The sequence below is a fragment of the Chelonia mydas genome, chromosome 10, assembly GCF_015237465.2.
Source record: "Chelonia mydas isolate rCheMyd1 chromosome 10, rCheMyd1.pri.v2, whole genome shotgun sequence".
Lineage (NCBI taxonomy): Eukaryota > Metazoa > Chordata > Testudines > Cheloniidae > Chelonia > Chelonia mydas.
In genome coordinates this window covers 48,912,000-48,933,158 of record NC_051250.2, presented here as the reverse complement: position 1 = coordinate 48,933,158, position 21,159 = coordinate 48,912,000, and the positions used below count along the sequence as shown (strand labels likewise).

Sequence of the window (21,159 nt, the reverse complement as noted above, 5' to 3'; positions counted from 1 at the left end):
CTGAACTTCTCAATGATTTGGGAGTCATTTCTATTCCAAAAGCATAACTGAGTAGGAAAAAAAAGTCTCTTTCATAAACTGTTATTTTGTGTGTTTAGATGAATACATAAATCTTTACCTTCATAATCAGCCAGGACATCATTCCAGTCCATAGACACGCCACAGAAAGATATACTTCCACTGCCCATGCTAGCCTGAAATTTCACAAAATGATCCATGAAATCAAAACGTAAGTCTTTTACACAATCCTATACTAGCAAAAGGGTGGATTTTACAATGCTGTACAAACTTAGACTCAAGATTAAGGGCAATAAAAGAGATACCTCTGCAGAAATAGAGTGAATCCCTAGAGAACTCATTTTTTGTGTAATTTTTAATTGCAGAATAATGCCTTAATTACAAATGACCAATCCAGCTGCTACTAAGCATTTTACATCTCTGAAGACTGATAAACTACCATAAAGTCCTACAGCCTGTTTATTGAATCCTGAGTTTTGTATTATAGTTATTATGAGTTTCACAGAACTGTCCAAATGCCCCAGCAGGGACTGGGGCTCCACTCTGCTAGGTACTATATAAACATAGTCCTTACCCTAAAGAGCTCACAAGCAAAGGATCCAGTCCTGCAAATATACATGAATCACTTTACTCAGATGAGTAGTCTCACTCAACTAAATTCTATGGAAAGTCACTCAAATGCGTATTTCCACAATTGGGCCTTAAATAATTAATCTCTATGTTTTCAAGATGATGTGTGGGGTTTTAGCTACCTAATTCCCATAGTCACTTACAGCCTCTTCCTGCTACTGCCAGTCACAATGAGTAGTACCCTACTTCATGAGTGGACACATAGATTTCAATGAGACTACTCATGGAGTAAGGTATTACACAACATGAGTAATGGCAGCAAAATTGAGCTTTTGGCTGTTAATGTAAATATTACATTAATAGCTTTTGGCTATTAATGTTAATATTTCTTTGAAGTTTTGAGGGTAAAACAGACCCCAGCAAGACAGGAGATTTTCTCTTTAAGACAACTAAAAAACCTTAAATGTGCTGATCAAAGACTCATACTAAATATCTCCCTTCAATATCCATCTCTGCTTTCTTTAAAAGTAGTATATTTTCCAGATAAAATGATTAGATGTTCTGCCAGCTAGTTGGTCTTGCTGACTAATTAGCACCTACAGTAATATGCAATACAGAAAGCGAAACACAGTAAAATTAAAAATATCTTACGCAAATTTCTGTAAATTGATATAGTTTTCACAGTTATTACATGATAATGTAATACATGTATAAACAGTTATATTTGCATATAAAATAAACTGCATATAGCAAGTAGGAATGTAAAATTAAATTTTATGCTTACATTCTGATAACTAATATTAGTCATTTTAAAACAGACTGAAAACTCACAGAAAAATCACTATCATTGTCAGTCTCAATGTTAATGTCATTGTTTTCTTCTGCTTCAATCTCTCTAGTTAACTGCTCCTCTTCTGCAATGGCACTAGCTATTGCTTCTTCATTGGCCTTTTCCAGGCGATCTGCTAACTCTTCTTTTTTAGCAAGGACTTCTGCCATAGACTGTATAGAAAATCAAAAATTAGAACTGGACCAGAAAGTTAGAAATATGTAGCTTTCTAAATATGGATCATGTTTCATTTTTAGGTCAATTTACAGTCATTTTCTATATTAGTTGTGGTACATTTAAAGGATACATTTAATGAATTAAGAAAACAGGCTAAAATGCTAGCAGTTTCAAACTAATTAATTAAATAGCTACAAGAACATTTCTTACAATATGACATCAAAATGATCTTCAGGAACACTTTACAAAAGAGGAATTTAATCTAGCCTCTGAATCTAGACAATACTGTTGGAAGTCTGAACTCAGTTTTAAGTGGCATCCTTGCAGATCTGCAGTATAGGAACCCAGGTAATACACATGCTTTGGAAGCTGCAGTATTTCTGGTAGAATGACTTTGGAGAGTTCTAGAACAAGAAGAGGTTCTTTTTTTATAAACTGCAGTAGAACTGAATATCCACTTCGATATTTGCTGATTTGGTATGGGATTCTTCTCAAGCCAAAAACAAGCTATGAGGACTACAAAAACTTGTTACTCTCTCAATACAAAATTTGTGACAATAACTGTACTTTGCATACAGAATAGCCATTCCATGAGAGGCTCAGGGATCAATGTTTAACCATGACTAGCTACATGATGATGAACATAACTTGTCCTTATCTACACAGGCCAAAAAGTCATGGCCAACATTATGTCAGCTAACTCAATTATTAGAAGCCATGTTTATACTCAGTAAAATCTCCTAATGTAGGCAAACCCTAGGAGGTGAACAGATAATTCATTCATCATGACCAGTCATTCCTTGGCCCCTCTGCCAAAGCCAAGAACAAGGTGACACCTTTTATTAGAAAATGGTCTTGCACGTCAAAAGTATTTTACTTAGTATCATGAAATAAAGTTATAATTAAGATTAGCAGCCTGTTCTTGGAAGTCCTCTTGCTGCAAAGTGACATCCGTGTGTGATGATAATGGTATGGGAGATTAATGTCAGAGATTTTAAAACAGTTTCTAGCTTGCTTTATTAGACAAGAACAAGTTCTGTTTGAAGAGTATGCAACATATTTAAATTGTACACAGTAAAATTATTATTCAGATTCTTACATCAGCACTAAGGCACATTTTTTTAAAGTACCAAATTGTTGAAAGGATCAGATAGAACATATTCTTCATGCTGTTTATACTTCAAAATAAGCAAACAAAGAAAATAAAGAAACAATTATAACAAAATATTTTATATTGTACAAGCTCCCTGGTAAGACATGGCCCCAAACAATATGTCAGTCATGCCTGCTAGTTGCATAGGAAGACATAAGAAAAGGAATGGGTTGATTTTAGTGGGGAAAGAAGTCTGACCATTCCCATATTGGTTTCCTAATGAATTTCAATAACTCAAGCTCTTCCAATCCAAGCAATTAGTGGAATTACTGTAACAATGAACGTGAGGCCTGTTTAAAATCAACAATTATGAAAGGAAGTGAAAAATCTTTCTGATCATATATCTAGAAAGAACTTTGTAATCCAAACCAGTGCATTATTGTATTTTAGCCTAACTCGGATGTCTTACTGTAATCAATTCTAGAGTTGAATGTGCTTGGAAATATGAAAAAAATGATTTTTTTTGGTGCTCTGTGGACTTTTTGACAAATTCTGTAGTAGGCTAACATTAAATATTGTGCAAAGGAGAATGAGAAACCCAAGGCATATCTTTGTAATTTATTCAGAATTCTTGTAAATTGTCTTACCAATCTGGCAGCACTCACATTTGAAATGTCTGAGGGGTCCATTTCACTTTCTATCTTGTTTTTTAATGCTTCATGTTGTTCTTTACTACCAGAGATCAGGGAGGGAGATTCATCAATCTGTAGACTTTCTGAAGTAAGTTCAGTGTCTATGACAACTGCAGGCATTTCAGAAGGTGTTTGTAAGCAAGAACTGTCCTGTAAAACCACGTTGCCAGTGTTTCTGGTATCTTCTAGTGTGTGTGCTGTGAACTAATAACAGACACATTTACAAAATAAGTTAGATGCAACACACTGATTTTCAAATATCTGCTTGAAAAAGAAGCTAATACAATATGAGGGTTAAGTACAGTATTTTTATGTGATGCAAGTAGTGCTGGCTTTAGTTAAAGTTGCCTGACATTTTCCATCTACTTATAACTTACAGGTTGAAAGTGCTGGCCTGAAGCAGATGTTTTTTTGTGTGTGTGAAGCTTTCAGCTAAAAGACCCTTGTGTCTCCATGCTTTGGAGCAGGGATATCTAGCAGCAGGTGTCTCCCTGGTGCCAGGGATGTGCCTTTTGCTATCCTCATAAAAATGTGGCCAAATTGGGCCATATTATAAGCCTCTTAAAAATCTCAGTTTGCACATGTTCAATACAGAACCACGCCTCATTTGGTGCACAGGCCAGAATGTGCTCGGTGAATAAATCAGCGTTGTATAGTGAATGAGGCTGTTGTCTGCAGGATACCTGCTTCATTTGTTGAAGAAGTTGGAAGGTCTGTATGTAGTAAATGAAGCAAGGAACTGCAGGAAGAGAAAGGATGGTCTCATGGTTAAAGCAGTTAAATTCCATTCTGGGGAACTGGATTCTATTCCTCCCTCTGCCAAAGTTCTTATGTGATGTTGGGCAAGTCTCATAAACCAAAATTTTCACAGCTGACCACTAATGGTGTTCATTATATTTTGGGTACCCAAGTTGAGACACCTCAGAAGTGCTGAGAACGCACAACTGCAACTGTACACTGCTCTGAACACAAAAAGTGATATAAAATGTTAAGTACTCTGAAAAATCAGGGCATACGTAGCTCAAAACCAGGGAGTTAATTCTAGGTTCCAGGTCTCGGAAAACAAAAACATAGAAGAGGTGACTTTGAGAAAAGAAGACAAGGATAACATGTAGAAATATAGTACAACATTCTTTTATTAAGGTCTACAATCTCCTCTCCCTTTTTCCATAGAGAGAAGCAAGTGAGGTTTGAGGGGGTGGAAATATCCCCAAAGCAGCAAAATGCAGGAACTTGTGACCTCACCAAAGTCAGTGTGGTTGCACTGCTGTATAACTAAAAGCAGAATTTGGCAGAAGGGCTATAAGATGTATTCAGTGTTAATACCGGTATATAAATAAAAGCTGGAATATGTTATGTGGGCCCTTACCCTCCAGGAAAGAGGATGGGAGGATTGGTATAGTGGCAGAGCTCCAGGCCCTACCCCTTCCTCAACCCACCTACTTCCTGCATTCTCACAAAAAGATGGCCCCCAGAGCTAAGCTACACACATACTGTGGGTTCTCCAGAACCCTGCCACCCACTCCTTACGCAGAATGATAACACTGGTCCTTTTTCAAAAAAGACCATCCAGAATTGCAGAGGCAGGAGCAGGTATGCTTTTTTGAGTATAACTCTGTTAAATCAGTGGGATTACATGCGTGAATATGAGAGCAAAATTTGGCCTCATATTGTTAAATCAACCAATATGCATACTTTAAGGGTTATCGTTCTAATGACTTAAACATAATTTACACAATTTTGTTTATACTGGCATCAGCATTATTTATATTCCAGTCACTGTTGCTAATATACTTATTTGCAATATTTATATTAGCTTGACTGATGTTTACAGTGTAGTCAACACTGTTTATGATAAAATCAATAGTTATATAGCAAAATAAATGGTAATTTTATGAAATAATGTTGAAAAACACAAACATTCCCACTCCAGCAAAAGACTTCAATACAACAATGGAGAAAACTGCCATACATATCTTTGTTACTAAGCTTTCCTAACAATAATATTTTAACCAAACTATATTGACCAGCAAATAATTTCCACCAACATTACTACTGTTACAAATGATATTATTACATGAACTTCTAGCAAAACACATTCCTTTTGACTGCACTGTAATACCTATTCAACTAGGGTTTTATACCATGCTCATACAACAGTTCATTTCCATGCAAAGGATTAAATTTATGGCCAGATTTTGCCTGGCCCTTGCACGGATGCAATAACAAGAGGAAGCAAGGGATTCTCCCACTACTTTGCTATTTCTATCGCCTCCCTGCATGGAAAGCACGTAAAATTGCAATCACTTTAGTGAAAACATATATTTTTAGAGTACATAGACTGTTACCTGCTCACGCCCCCCACATAGGATTCTAGTCACCACCAGAGGAAGTGGGGAGGGGCCACAGTAAGCGTCAAAGGGAAGATTAAGCTTCACTCCTTATACCACCCCTTCAACATCATCCATCAGAGATGTCAGCCACAAAGGGAAGATTAGGCTTCACTCCTCTAAAGAGAGCGGCAAGGGACATACTCCATGTGCCAGGGAACTCCAGGAGGCATTGTAGCTCTGAACCACCCTCAACATGGGCATGTAGTGCTGATGGCATAATCAGGCACTCACTGAACATAAGTGAATACAGATAATTTTTCTGATATACTTTAGTTTTTAATATTTGGTTGTCTGCGCTAGGAGCTACTGTTAAAGCCAAATCTGATTTTATACTTTCAAAAACATTAAAACATTTTGGTTATTGTTGCAACAAATGTGTCCAATCCTGCAGCCCTTATGGGTGAGCAGATCCACTGACTTCAACTAAGTTGCCTACTACCATAACCACGCCCAGTTATTTTTCTAGACATTGTAAAATATATAGTGCATCTCTATCTGATGAGAGTTTTTTATCACTGTCAATATGTCACCTCCTTAATGTTATTCACAATGTAGTTTCTGTATATTAACCATAATAAAAAGGATTTGATAAAAATTCAAAATATTTTAAAACCTTTCAATCAGGTTAAAGACTGATTAATGTTTCTATATAAACATTAGTAAAATATTACAATAATAAAGATAAAAAAGTGTTTCCAATTACACTTACCTGAGTCCTTTCAGCAAGAGGATGCTCACTCAGATATAAAGAATCTTTCTGCAGAGGTTCTATATTTTTGGATGCACTATCTTCATCAAATGAATTCTTCTGTTTACTTTCTGATGATCTGAAGACTACATTTTCTTTGTCACTGTCATCTTTAGCTCTTAGCAATTCTGCAGCTACAGGAGTTTTTGTCGCTACAGCTGTAGATCGAGATCGAATAGGCCTTCCACGCTGAACTGTTTCCCATCCTTCTGCATCCTTTCTTTCTACACAAGGAAACAAAAACACCCCACCAAGAAATATCTTTATAAATACAATTTTGCAAAGCCACAATTAGCAATTTTATTGTCTAAATTGTTCTTGCACAACAAGAACACTTTTTCTCTTTAAAAATATATGGAAACCTATTAGACACTGTTCAAGAATAATTTTCCTTCCAAGGGACACTATCAGTTTAAAAATCCTGCGCTCCATTCTGAAAACTCCTACGTACATACTTTACTAGTGGGAGTAGTTCCATTGACTTCCAAGGGGCTACTTTCATGAGCCAAGTTACTCCTGAGCATTAGTGTTTGTACTTTTTTTTTTTTTTTTTTTTTGGGGGGGGGGGGGGGTATGTACACATACTTTTTAACAATAGGTTTTCTTATCTATGTTTCTATTACCATTCTCAGGCCCTGATACTGCAATCAGAGCTCGGTGCACAGATCCTTGCATCCGTATAGACCCCAATGACTTCAATGGGCCTCCATTCAAGCACAAGGATCTACCCATGCAGATGCACTTGCAAGACTCAGGCCTTATGCTATTAAAAGTGAAAATATTTTTGAAAATATAATTTAATATTTTTCTATGTATGCTATTTACTTTTTGCATTTCGCTCAACTTGGATGATAAAAATACACTACTTAGTGTCAATTTCCAGATAATTTCACTTTCTGAGTCTCATGAAATAGCAAAATGCTGCTAAGTTTGGGTTGCAAATTGTAGGGGAAGTGTATTTGTTTCGAAGAGCAGTTTCCATTGAGGTGTTTTTTTTTAAATTTCATGGAAATGTGTCTATTGATCACAGGTTTTATTCAAGCTCATTTTATTAAAAATACTATCATTTGGCATATGTTTGAGCTGGTAGTGTTGGATTAATCAATGTTAAATAATAAACTGTACTGACGCAGTTTAGATCCTGTCCAACAACTGCTAAATAAGAATAATACCATCATCCCCAGGTCAGAGTTTTCTGACAGATTCTGTCCTGGGGAACATCTGAAAGGTCTTTAAAGTTAATGTTCCTAAATATTTGCAGGATAAGCCTTACTCAGCCAGACTTTGTAGGATTTGTACCCTACAGAGAAGAACATGCAACATTACCATTATTTCCAACGCTTAACAGCAAATGAGTTCTCACAAAGTTTATGAAAGACTCATTATTAAAGCTTCCACCAATCCTTTTGCTTTCAAAAGTAAACTGAAGGAAATCTTTTTTTATGAACTTGTACTGTTTAGCCTATAAGTATATTGTATATTGGCAGATTGTCTGCACTCTAATGGACATGAGTATGTATTATCTATAAAATCCATTTGGGAACAAGGAAATTTATTCCAAGAGAAGCTATTTTGAAAATAAAAACCTTTTGTCCATTTTAAAATTTGCCCTTGTTCTCTGTTACGTTTAACCAACAGAATACGTGGAAAGTGCACAAATAGTCTTGGCTTTTCAAAAAAATATATCTAGGAAATAGATACATTTAGTACTTTTAATAATCTTTCACCTTGCTGGGATCTACATCATTCTCTAGTGACCAAGGCCCCTATTCTGCAAACACTTAACTTATTTGCTTAATTTTATGCATGCAAGAAGTTCCACCAATGTTGATGGGTCTACTCATGTATGTAAGGGTGTATGTATGTATGCCCAGATGGTCGCAGAAAAAAGGCTCAAAAAAGGACTACCACAATAAGGAATCTTAAATTGAACCTAGTTCTTTAATTTAAACAATATAAGTAAAATTGATGCTTTTACAATACTCTGTTTTAGAGAAAGAGCACAAATTAGCAAAGAATCTTAAAACATAGCCCTTAAAAAAAAGTATGACAAAATAAGTAACAGAGAAGCCTAATCTGTACCCTCTTGGATTTTAGTTTTCAGAATATTTAGTTTTTCATCTTTTATGAACATTATGATTAATCATTTTATTTTAAAACAGGAAAGAAAAACTCTCTTTCAAAAGCTTCCTTGTACAAAGAAAAACTATTTAGAGCTTGCAGTTAATCCATTAACCAAGGGGATGGCCAACACAAACACTATTATCTAATAAAATACTGGAAAAATACAAGAAAATAGTAAAAAGAAGAGCATCTCAATATAAGAATAAACTTAGAACTCAAAGAAACTAAGGAATTAACTACGGACAATATTTTATGATATATGTTTGGTATAAACTGTTTTGAAGAAGCATTCCAATAAAAAATTGAAAGGTCTGTAAGAAAGAATGTTTGTCATGATTGAGAGAAAATCGTAGAAATGAAACTGACAAAAAGCCACTCAGTTCTGTGAGAAACTAAGCTTAATATAGTATATACTAGCATAGTATAGCCAGCATATAAACAACTCTTATGATCAAGGTATCTCAAATCCTTTTACAAAAGGAAAGTTGGTCATGTGATCAAGGCACAAAGACTGAGAGTCCGGACATCTGAACCAAACTTTTCAAACTTAGGTGGTTTCATAACTTACTTATGCCATTATTAATTACTTGCAAGAAAACAACCAGGAGTACTGGTTAAATTATCTTTTGATGGCGTGCACATAAGGGATAATTACAGAACTGGATGATTGATATATTGAGATGAATTGCATATTATTCTTGAAGATTTTGGTAATGTTTGAATTACTGGATATCTGATTTTTAAAATGAATATATAAAAGTCTTTAAAAAACATACTGGGTGTATTATTATGTTCTCTGAAAAATCTTATGCCTCTCCGGCAGCCAGACTCACATTGTATCTGGGCTTCAGGAGGGAACTGGATCAGCTTTAAGTATTGGTGATTAGACAACTATTTAGGAAGATGAAGGAATCAGACACCTGTTCCCCTTGTATGACACATTTCTTTGCTTTAAACAAAGTTACAATATATAGGGGTGCCTTGGCTTGATCTCCATTTTTGTGTTTCAGAATCCTTTCTGCGTCCAACTCTGAAGCACCACTGTAAACTAGTACAAGGGCCCTGGCACCAAATCCTGTAAATCATTAAGTTTAGTGCCAGTGCACCTAGGGATTGTACTACAAAGTGTTGCAATGCTACAATCTTGGGACTTCCAACAATGACAGAGGTTGCATAAAACAGAACGTTACCAGCTTATTCTACTTCCATTAGTGGGAGCTGAATTGGATCCAACTTCATTGGGAGGTGGACAAACTTAGAATTGGACAGAAAACAAAGCAGCATAAATTGCATATTTATTTTTTGCCACCCTTCAGTACCCAATATTTCGCAATTATTGGGGACTTAATCTAGCTACCTTTTTTCCTCATTTCATACAGAAAAACAAATATGTGGAAATGCTGGAGTAGATAGCCACTGAAGTCAATGGAACTATAGGGGCTATTTAAGTCAGCTATCTGTCCCATTTTTTGTTTTTAAATAGATCAAATGTATAGATACTGTAATTCAAACAGCTGTTAATGATAATTCCATATTCACAATTAGCAGAAAAATAAAATGTTATGATCTGTTAAATATTATCAAAGCTGATAATCTAAGAAAGCTGCAACAAGAGGAATCGAATATGTACAAATCAAACTGCTTTACATTACTTCAGAGAACCCATTATCTGCAAACTGGACACACACATTTTCAACACAAGCCACAAAACTGTGTGCGAATGATTCTGCAAGGGGCTCTTTCTGTTTGTTGACAGCAGCAAAAGACAGTATACCTCTGCAGAAGGCCTGTGCTTATTCCTCCAAAATATACTTAAATAAAAATGAAAGTGTGCCTCTGGTTAGAGTTACAGGGACTTTAAGTCAAGCGATCTGGGTTCTATTTCTTGCTCTGCCACAGACTTACCATATGATCTCAAGAAAGCTATTTAATCTATCTGTGCCTCAGTTTTCCTGTCTCTAAAATGGATACTATTTACCTATAGTCTCAACTCATCTAATAGTGTTATTACAAAATCAGGGTTACAGTATCTTTTCTACAGGAACTTAGTGGAAGCAGGAAAATTTCTTCACAGATCATGGAAAAAATTCTGCTGACTTACAACCCATACAACCAAAATGACTTTAAAAGATGTAAATCAGGATAGTCCTGGGCACCAGGCCTTCCCTTTATGGCAATAACATTTAAGGAATTGTAGAGCCTGATCCAAAGCCCACTGAAGTCACTTAAAATATGTTTGACTTCAATGGGAATGGGTTTGGATCAGGAATGTAGTTCCCGGGAGTGTTGTGAGGCTTAATTATTGATTGAAAGCACTTTGAGAACCTGGAGTGAAAGGTACTATGTAAATACTACACATTAATTAACTATTTTCATCATCATTCCATTATTAATATAAAGAGAAGAGATAAGAGTAGAACCCCATCAGGAGTCCTCAATGTCCTCCACTAAGTTCTGCAAGGGATGAAAAAAAGTATACACCACAAAGTTATCCGTGCTAATGTCAAATAAAAACACAAGAAAGTACAAACTTAAAGATGAGTTGCAAAGATAGAGGGGAAATTAGTTAACCCTACAACAGTGGTTCCCAAACTTTAACAACCTGTGAACCCCTTTCACTAAAATGTCAGGTCTCTCAAACCCCCTCCTAAAAATGAATATTTCCAGGGATTTTCTCCTTTACCTGAATATAAATTATAAAAGCAGTGATCTTGGAAATATAAAATTTATTTTTATATCATGCTTGTTACACACTACTTATTATTAATTATTATTTATCATTATGGTATTTTTATTACATTATGAAAATGGCGACACTCTTCCAAGATCTCACTTTCGTAGCTTGTATCGCTTTGAATAAGCCTGTTATAAGACAAGGCTCCTGTGTTTCATCAGGGAGTATCAGATGTGAAACAGCATGAAGGTATTTAAGAAGCCAACTCAAAGAGTTCCTCCTACACAAGCATTCAGGTCTTGAGCAGTCCAAGCACACAACGCACGTTACAACAAAGCTTAAACTTGTTCTTCGTAATAATTTTAAAAACAATACTAGCTGCCTATTTAATTTTTAAAACAGCAAAAAATATCCACCTCCTTTTCCATTTGTTATAAGAAGTCTTGAAGTTTAAATCCTTTCAGTGTGATAGATATGCTTGCTTTGATCTGCTTAGCTCTTGGCAGTCCAGGGGCTCCAGGCTGCTGGCCCCGTGCTGCCCGGGATCCCTAGGAACAGCTCTGTCCACCATTAGGGAATTTTTTCCCCGAGAGCCCCCTGTAACATTTCACAAACCCCAGTTTGGGAACCATTGCCCTATAATTATGTGCTGCATGCTGCAAAAGCAAGCATAGGAAAGACATTCAGCACATAAATAATTCCAAAATTATTAACTTTAAAAAAAATCTTTTAAAGTCATGTGAAGTCTGGCTGACTGCATCTAAATCACCACGATACTCCAAAAATACATCATGCTGACCATCGAGCACCTTTTGCAGCAGTTTCTAACCTTCTCTCCCTCCCACCCCCCACCCACAAAGCAGAGCTGCCCTTCTTCGGGTAAGCCCAGACAAATTCTGCCCCACCTTTAGTTGTGGCGCAGTCGTTCTGGGACAAAAGAGCAATCAGAAAATCAACAAGCACAATGGAAATGGCCAAAAAGGGATCAGATAAGTGGCAGATTTTAAGTATGTCATGCAATTTTGAAAAGTTTTAGTAATAATATTTTCTATCCCCCATATGTAAAATAAAAACAAAACAAAAATGTTTTAAAGTTCACCTTTAAGATAAATAAGGAAGGACAAGGCACTAAAAGAGTTTTAGACAGAATTTCTTTACACTCAGAGTACATTATATCCACTGACATGCTCTATTTCATGAGGCTTTTCGAATATAAAATATACCTTTATAACAATATTCTGCTGATTTATTTATTAGGTACAGGTGTGAAACTGGAGCTTTATACTAGACATCGGACACCCATTCATGTGCTCAAAAGTTAATTTTTTAAAATCTTTTTCCATTTTAATTCACCCATCACTGTCTTATGTTCTCAACCACTGCAAACAATGCTATTTTAACACAAATTTTGCAGCGCTAATATCTTCATTGACATTAGCTCACATAGCTCTTGATCTTGAGCAAAAATTAACATTCACCGAGGTATTATCCCTGGTGCGTAACAATTGTTTTCAGAAGCCTTGAATTATTTTCACAGAGCACATTAGCCATTCTCCACGTGCTAAGTATCAAATGCTGAATTTGGTTACTTGCCCAGTTTCGTTAATGAATAATTCATTCTCTAGTTTTACTTGAACTTCCCTGTCTCTGCTTGCTCTGGTATTACATGGAAGTCACAAGCCATCTGTTATCTTCAGGCCTCCACAGTCATTTGGGCCTTATTCAATAAGATAAATTTATCCAAGTATATGCAATACTCCAAGAAGTTCTGCCTTATGAGATTTGTGCTCACTTAAACATTTCTTTGCCAGTGATTTATTACCTAAGCCTACCTGACTTTACCCCATCATTAGTAAACTTTAAATCCCAGGTAACCTTTATTATATTTTAAATCTATATAATATTACTATAGGTACTATAGTGGCACTATGGAGAGCTGTGAATGCATGAGTGTCTGGAAGCATAAGCCCAGTAGGAACAGAAATTATTTTCCCACAACTTCTGGTAACCCAAAGATAGGAATATAGGACAGAAGATAGGAAAGAAAAAGAGTAGTAAAGAAAATACAGAGAAAATGCAATGCTGTAAGAAGCAATAAATCTTGACAGTCATAAGAAGAAGCATTGTCTCCCCAAGAGCTGACTCAGGCAATGGATATCGGTAAAATTGTTAAGAGACCTAAATCATGGGATCTAGTAAAACTACTATTCACAACGCTTTTTTTTTTTTAAATGACGGAAAAGAAGAGAAGTACAATTTCCAACAGGGATTATGTCTCCTTAATGTGCAATAAATCCTGCTTTGACAACCTAGAAGGGAACAAACTATGCCTTGATATCTGTGGTGATATTTCTCCAATTTGCTCCTAGTGGAGGTCTGTTGTGTCATACATGTAACCAGGAGCAAGATCAAGCTTGCAGGAGTAGAGCTGAGCCAAAAGTAAACCTGACAAATATCACGTTCTGTGAACAAACCACTCTTGACTAGAGCTTTAGAGACTGAAAAAATATTCTATCTCAATTTATTCTGGCCTACGGAGTCAAAGCAGGAAGGGCAAGAAGGAAAGGGATAGAGGAGAGGGAAGGATGTAAGAGAGATACAGAGGGGAAGGAGGAAAATAAGATACATATACAAAACACAGACATACAGCAAGGGAAAGTGAGTGGGCAACCGTTGCACAAGCCATGGACAGAGAAGGAGGAGAAAGAAGAGACTAAACAAGGAGACAGAGAATCAAAAGGTAACTAACACTGGGCTACTACACATTACAGAATCATATTCTTGACATTTATACTTGGATTAATCTTCTAAATTTTGAAAATGTATAAAACTAAGAGTTTTGGGAAAATGTGTTTATTGACCTGTAACTGGAATTATCTGAAAATATTATCCCCATAAAGTCACCTGGCAAGACAAACATTTGTGGCAACTGTGGAGGCAGTATATTCTGAGAATTCCAGTTAAAATTAAGTAACCTTCTTTTCTCCTTCAACAATGTCTTAACAGGTTTCAGAGTAAAAGCCGTGTTAGTCTGTATTTGCAAAAAGAAAAGGAGTACTTGTGGCACCTTAGAGACTAACCAATGTATTTGAGCACAAGCTTTCGTGAGCTACAGATCTGTTAATATCTTAACAGATTCCTCCATCTTGGATATGAGTAAGCAGCAGTCATGAAAAAGATCTACATAGATAAATTTGAAGTCATGCCACAAAACCGAGCATCTGACCTACTAGGTAAAAGGGAAATGAAGAAAATGAAAGGTTTTTGATGCCCTTTACCAAGTTTATTTTTATTTTAAAAAGTTTCCTTTTAAATTAGAAATATTTCACAATGACTTTCCCCTTTTTGATGGAGGACTTTTTGGAAAACTGGAATGGGCTGCTGCCAACCCAAGTACCTGAAATCTGAGCTGCAGCTTTCCCATTTTTCTAACAACAGGAGAAAATATTGGGTCCAATTCTCAGGTCCCAGTCGGCCAGCACAACACAGACTTAAATACAGTGGATCCAGGTAGTAGAGGATTCTCTGTAGCAGCACTACACCACTCTCTTCTTTGTTGCCAGCACAAGGTGTACACAGCCAAGAGAAAGAGGGGTACAGCTTTCGTCTTAGCTAAGACTAGAATGCCAAAAACTGAAAGTTGATGTAATAAGAAAATGAAAGGCTATCAGGCCTGTTTGTCTACTTTTTGGAGAGGGACTAACTGATTCCTGGAATCCAGTACGTTGTATAGAGAAAAAAAATATCTCTGAATATCACAATGTAAAATTAGTAAAATTTGCTTGTCACTCATTTCAGAATTGGCAAAACAAACCATTTTTTATTAATTTGGCCTGGTGAAGGGAATCTCAGTTCTACGTGTATTTAACGGTCGGTCCCTGGTTTTAGCTTGAAGTTGTCTGTCTGTGCAAAAAATAGAAAAGCTGGTAAAATTCTGCTTCCAAACAAGTTTTTGATCCCATCAACAGAATAAAATTCAGTCTGCTCTCTATTATATCCAGAATAGAATACAATAACCAGATCACTCTGTTCAAACGCTGAACCTGACCCACATCGTGGTCAGCTTCAGTTCTTTGCATTTTTTAAAAAGGGACTAAATTAATGCTTGAAACTTTAGCTGCCTACTTCAAAAATATGGGCAAAGGCTGGATCCTCCAGAACAGCCATTCCCTTTGCCCTCTTCCCCTGCAGTTACAGATACATACAGATGATCTATAAGGAGTCACCAGTTTCTTCAGTGTCCCAATAACACACATCTTGATCATCTTCATCATCAGAGTTCACCTTAAATAGATGTCACAGGTGCTATGTCAGGGAAGGAAACTGGAGAGTTGAAACTGGTGCCAAAACCAACAGTATTAAGACAATCGCTGCAGATAAACGTGTTGTCAGCTGTGCCATCTACTAATGAATTCAGTACAGTGCATTCAGGCCTCTCATGGAACTGAGGACTCCATCCAGTGCCAGTGTCAGGTCAGTGCTGTTAAGCACCAAAACTGCTGCAAAGAACCACGTCTCTATCAAAGCTGTTCTGCTACAGCAATATTTCCTATTGTTCTATCTGAGAATCTTTTGGCTTGCGTACCTGTTTACATACTATTCACAGCTGGGTTCTTGAAGATTTTAGGGATTGCCAATAGGTATTGAGGACAGCAGAAGTCACAAACTGGGAGATAACCTGTCACTTCTTTAAATGGGTTGAACCTGGTGCTTTAAAGACAGCGATGCCACATTCTATGAAGAATCGGTGCCAAGTCCCCTGGGATAGCACATTATACTACTAAGGGAATTGAAACCTTGACACAGGCAAGTAACACAGGCATTTCAGGTCTTAGAGCATGCGCCACAGAGATTGAAAATGATTTTGCAAGCTCCACCTTTCCACAATAGTTACGCATGTCCATAAAGGATATTCTCTCTCTACAATAGGCAAACTTAAAGAAAAGCTTCTGGTACATCTTCCTTCTTACACATCTGTAAGCAAGGTGGAAAAAGAGAGACAAGTGACATGGTGAAGTGTGGCATGATGGGGTCTCCATCCCACGCAGGACTGTCCAGGGTTAAGATAGCCGGGTAGGCCAATTAACTGGAGGAGGAGCCAGGGCAGAGAACTAAGTGATTGCAAGCAAGCCAACCTGTGCAGGAACAGGCAGGGCCTATAAAGCCAGGTAGAGGGCTACAGACTGGGGCTGCTGAAAAAGGGCATTCGTTCCCTGGGAAGAGGGAGGAGTGCTTGGAGGCTGCTGGAAAAGGCTGCAGGAAGGCACACAGCAGTCACTCCCTTGAAAGGGGGAGGAGGGTTCTTGGAGCTGGTACATGCAGAGAGAGAAGCGGAACCAAAATGTAGGAAGCAGTCTAGGGAAGGAGCAGTGAAGGCAAAGAGAGGAAGCCCAGAACTGCTGAGCTGAGGGTCCCTGGATGGAACTAAGAGAAGACGGTGGGCCCAGGTTCCCCTACCAGCCACAAAAAGGTGTGGTGTAGAACTGAGGCAGTGAATGGGAGGCTGCCTAGGACTGCTGATGGACTGAACCCCGGAAGGGGGAATGCTGAGTGACCTAGCCAGAGGCCTAAGTCACGAAGGAGACACTGAGGGTCCTGGAGAGAGAGGAGCTGGAGACCAGAATCGGAGTGATGGTGTGCAATCTGTGGATGGGAGTGTCAGCCTCAAGAGCTAATCCTCAGAGTGACCAGGAGGAGACATCAGCCCAGTGGTGACAGGTGCACCCTGTGACATGCAGTGATAGCATGCTGAGCCAAAGTTCACAGATGGAAAGATCGGGTGAGGGGAGTAAACAGGGCTTGAAACCCTGAAGTGTTGAAGACACAGGTTGTTGATGAAAAATCTTGATATGGATTAAGACTGTGAAGTGCCCTAGAAAAAGCAAGAGGAAACCCAAATCCTCATCGATACACCTACAAGTTTGCCCCAGGAGGACTCAGAGGCTGTTCAGTGGCTCAGCAATATCAGTGACAGAGCAGGGCCCTTTAGATGGTCCAATAAAACTAAGATGCAGGGTACAAATCCTCTCAAGTATTTCAACAATGAGTTTACTCAGTACAATACTGAGTAACTGTACTGAGTACAATCTGTACTCAGCATGAGCTGGTGCACCAACAGAAGAATCAAAATTTAGGTAGTGTAACAAGAAGTAACCATTCCCTGGTACTTTGTGCTTAAGTCTTAAGCACAAAGTGTTTTCTGTACAAGCATGGTACCCATATGCCACTGCTATAGGAAGAGTCTACAGCCCCTCTTGAGCTGCTTTTTAAGACCGTGGATTTCTCTGAACAAGATAGTCCCACCTCTTTTCTTGCTCCTATGAAGTAAGAATTTCTTCCGTCTCCTGGGATGTTCAGCCAGCATCTGTTCTGCAACATTAATAGCCAAATCTAAGTCAGCTGCATCTGTTTTAGGAACTATAGAGAAGAAGCTAATTCAAACTTAAACACAGCATTTAAACATATTCTCATTCAGTTGCAGGCTACAAGAAGCAATTCAAATGATAGCAGTAAACCCGTTCTTTCTATTATCAACCTTTTATTTAATGTGTGTTTCTTTGAGAGAACAGCCTGTCACTTTTATCAGGACAACATAAATATCCTTTTGCATGGCTTGTCTTTCATCACTCCTCTCCCTTTCAGACACAGTGTCCTTTGCTTATGCTTCTGTGAATTGATGTGCTGAGGAATGAAAAGTGCTCTTTAACAAGTTCCTTCAGCCTCGCTTCTACTATACAATTACTGTGGTATTTTTTTAATAGATGTATGACAGGTGCTTCAACGACCCAGAAATTTGAAGTTATGGAAGCAAAGAATCACATCCTGAAAGGATGCACCCAAGAATGGGAATCCACTAAGATGGGGAGGTATGATAGATGCGTTTTCTTTTTGCCAAGATAATGAGAAATAAATTAGATCTTTACTAAAGCTGAAAGAGTTGTAATCAAAGATGCTGTCAGTAACAGGTAGATATGAAGCAGTGGTGGTACACTTCAAGCACAAGTAGCAGCTGATTTCCAAAAAACATTCAATTTTTAGTTACAAAAATGTAACAATCGGAAACAAAAAAAAATACACAATTCTCACAAACAGACCAAGCTCTAGCTTTGAAAATCATTGTATTTCCTCCAGTAGTGGGCTCTCAGAAAGGTCGGAATTTATAGCCCCTTTTCCTATTCCTTAGATAGGAATTCCTATCTTATTGTCTGCTCACCACCAAACTCTTCAGTCTATTATTTGTAATGCGGTAGTGTCTAGAGACCACAATCATACAGAACCCATAACGTTTGGCATGGTATAAACCCAGTCCCTAACCAAGGAGTTTACAATCTAAATAGATTCATCACCTTATAGGAACCTTTTCCAGTATGCAACTCAAAAGTTGGCATATACTAGACCAAGCAGCAACAGACTGCACTTCTCTCCCTTCCAGCATGTAAATATTCTTATGCTGAGTGTAGTTTTCCCTTTATTTTGTTCCTCAGGAGATGGCACCTCATGACAGTAAAGAATCTGTAAAGTGTTTTAAAACAGACACATTTCATTTAAAGCTTGTAGTTTGAGATGATTTCCTTCAAAGTTTTCCATTTTTCACAGCAGTCTCAAAGTACTGCAGCTCTAATATGGGTCAGAATGCTCAGTCTCCTGGGCATAAATCAGACTTCTTCAGCTACTGTATGAGTATAGTTCATATATGTCCAAAAAAAGTTGGTGATATCTGCTGCTCCTCACTTCTCCTGTACATTAATTAATTTTATTTTTATATGAAAGTCACATATATCACTGAAATAAATCATATGCCACACTGGACTCCTGTCATGTTGTAGCTGCAATTTATCACTTTTCCATTTTATACATATGATGTCAAGAATACATAAAAATGCTAGACCAAAAACAAAAAAACTGTTGAGTAGAAGTGACATTAGAGACAGGAGGTAATTTTAAAATGATGCTCAGGGAGATAGACTAATAAAATAGCAGGACAAAATGGATGTGAGACAAGAAATGAGTAAGTTTTCGACTGTTCTTTTCTGACCATATGAAACTGCAGTTACGAAACTGAATTAATTTAAATTGTAAGATACTTTGAGGCTGTAAACACGTTTGACCTTTGTAAAACACCACGGAAATGTAAAGATCTATATAAGGTGCATAATTTTTACTACCAACACTAAGTGCATGTCTTTCTTTTCTAGTAGTTTTTCTTTAAGATACTAAATATATTAGAAATGGGATTCTAAATTCATTTGGGGGGCGGGAGGGATATCTACTTCCTCTATCTCAACGCTGTGTTTGCATAAGGAAAACTGGGTCAATAAATTAAAAGATAAATGGGGAAAACAATCTTTGGAGAAAACTCCAAGGCCCCAATATATGCTGGCAGAGAGAGAGAGAAAGTTCATAAAGCAAAAGGCAAAGTTTTAGTCTGTTTTTATTTCCAGTGAAACGATCCCTTCTAGAGCAAAAGGCTGTGAATTAAAAGGTTCTCCAAGGACACTCTTTAAACAAAGGGAAAGGAACTACAATATAGTGTGGCAACTCTTCAGAGAAAGAACAAGCCATCCATTATCACTTCTTTAGCACAGGTCTAGTGCGTTAGTCTCTGTGGACACACATCTTCAAGCTCTTTTGGAAAATATCAAAGATTATTCTTTCGGGGCCATTTGTACATTTCTGAACCTGAGAATCAAAACACTTTTTGCTTTTTAGTTGTGATCCCTGATGTCCATGAAGAAGTTTAGAACAAACCTCTGAAGGAGTTTTAAAGAAAGGTAAACAGTAGTTTCATTAAACCAAAAGTTTAGTCACATTTTTTTTCTATATGAGGTGTCAGGTAGGTTACTAGTCAATGCAAAGTTATCAGCATTTGAAAAAACACATTTACTGAGGGAAATCTTCCACAACTTCAACAGCAGCATTGAAAAAGCAATGCTGGAAGAACCTACATTTTGATCATTAATTTAATTTTACTGTTATTTTATGTAAAACTAAATTGGTATACTCTAACAACAAAGTTGTGATTTTGACTGATTTATTTTTGTTATGAAATAATTCATCTCACATTGAACTAACTTTTCAATAGCTGGGCCATAATAATAATTTTAGATAATAGCTCACTGAAAGACACTTGCCATTTCTCCGTGATGACTTCTGCACTGGTGTTGGCATGCAGGTTTGTGTAGTTGCTAGCTCTGGAGTGGCAGCTTTAGCTCCATGGTTAGCTTTCACCTTATCAGCCCAACTTACACCTGAAGGAGCCAGACGAGTGGTAGCAATGGTCACAGATGGATTCCTAAGTAAAAAGATAATTCATAGATGTAACACTTTCTGATCAAATAATGGAATAGTTTATCAGAGAATTTCTTACCTGTTCATTTCTTTTGTGTTTTGGCTTTTGGTGGCTTAGATTAAAGGAAAAAGAAAAGGAGGACTTGTGGCACCTTAGAGACTAACCAATTTATTTGAGCATAAGCTTTCGTGAGCTACAGCTCACTTCATCACACCTTACCTGAGCACTCTTATTACAGTGTGTATGGTAACACCCATTGTTTCATGTTCTCTGTGTATATAAATCTCCCCACTGTATTTATCCGATGAAGTGAGCTGTAGCTCACGAAAGCTTATGCTCAAATAAATTGGTTAGTCTCTAAGGTGCCACACGTACTCCTTTTCTTTTTGCGGATACAGACTAACACGGCTGCTACTCTGAAACCTTAGATTAAAGGGTGGCTCTAAAAAAATGGCACCTGTTGGCAACCAATAGAAAGCTCTTATTCTTGCCCCCATCTCTCTTTCTATACTTACACAATTTCCAGAGTGGAAAATCTTCTTGATATTTAAC

General features: G+C 37.3%; 1 protein-coding gene across 15 annotated transcripts in view; it reads right to left on the bottom strand.

The window, feature by feature from the left end:
- Window positions 1-21,159, bottom strand: part of SCAPER (S-phase cyclin A associated protein in the ER) — a 356,135-nt gene that overhangs the window by 243,348 nt on the left and 91,628 nt on the right. For 7 of the 15 annotated variants that reach the window (XM_043523930.1, XM_043523929.1, XM_043523920.1 and 4 more), the window contains 6 exons: window positions 20,450-20,610; window positions 17,622-17,687; window positions 6,482-6,744; window positions 3,335-3,583; window positions 1,420-1,590; window positions 119-194 (listed from right to left, as the gene is read on the bottom strand). In XM_043523930.1, the coding sequence (XP_043379865.1) occupies window positions 119-194; window positions 1,420-1,590; window positions 3,335-3,583; window positions 6,482-6,744; window positions 17,622-17,687; window positions 20,450-20,610 (986 nt within the window). The remainder of the gene's footprint in view (window positions 1-118; window positions 195-1,419; window positions 1,591-3,334; window positions 3,584-6,481; window positions 6,745-17,621; window positions 17,688-20,449; window positions 20,611-21,159) is intronic. The other 8 variants (XM_043523924.1, XM_043523925.1, XM_043523928.1 and 5 more) reach the window with 3 other exon arrangements.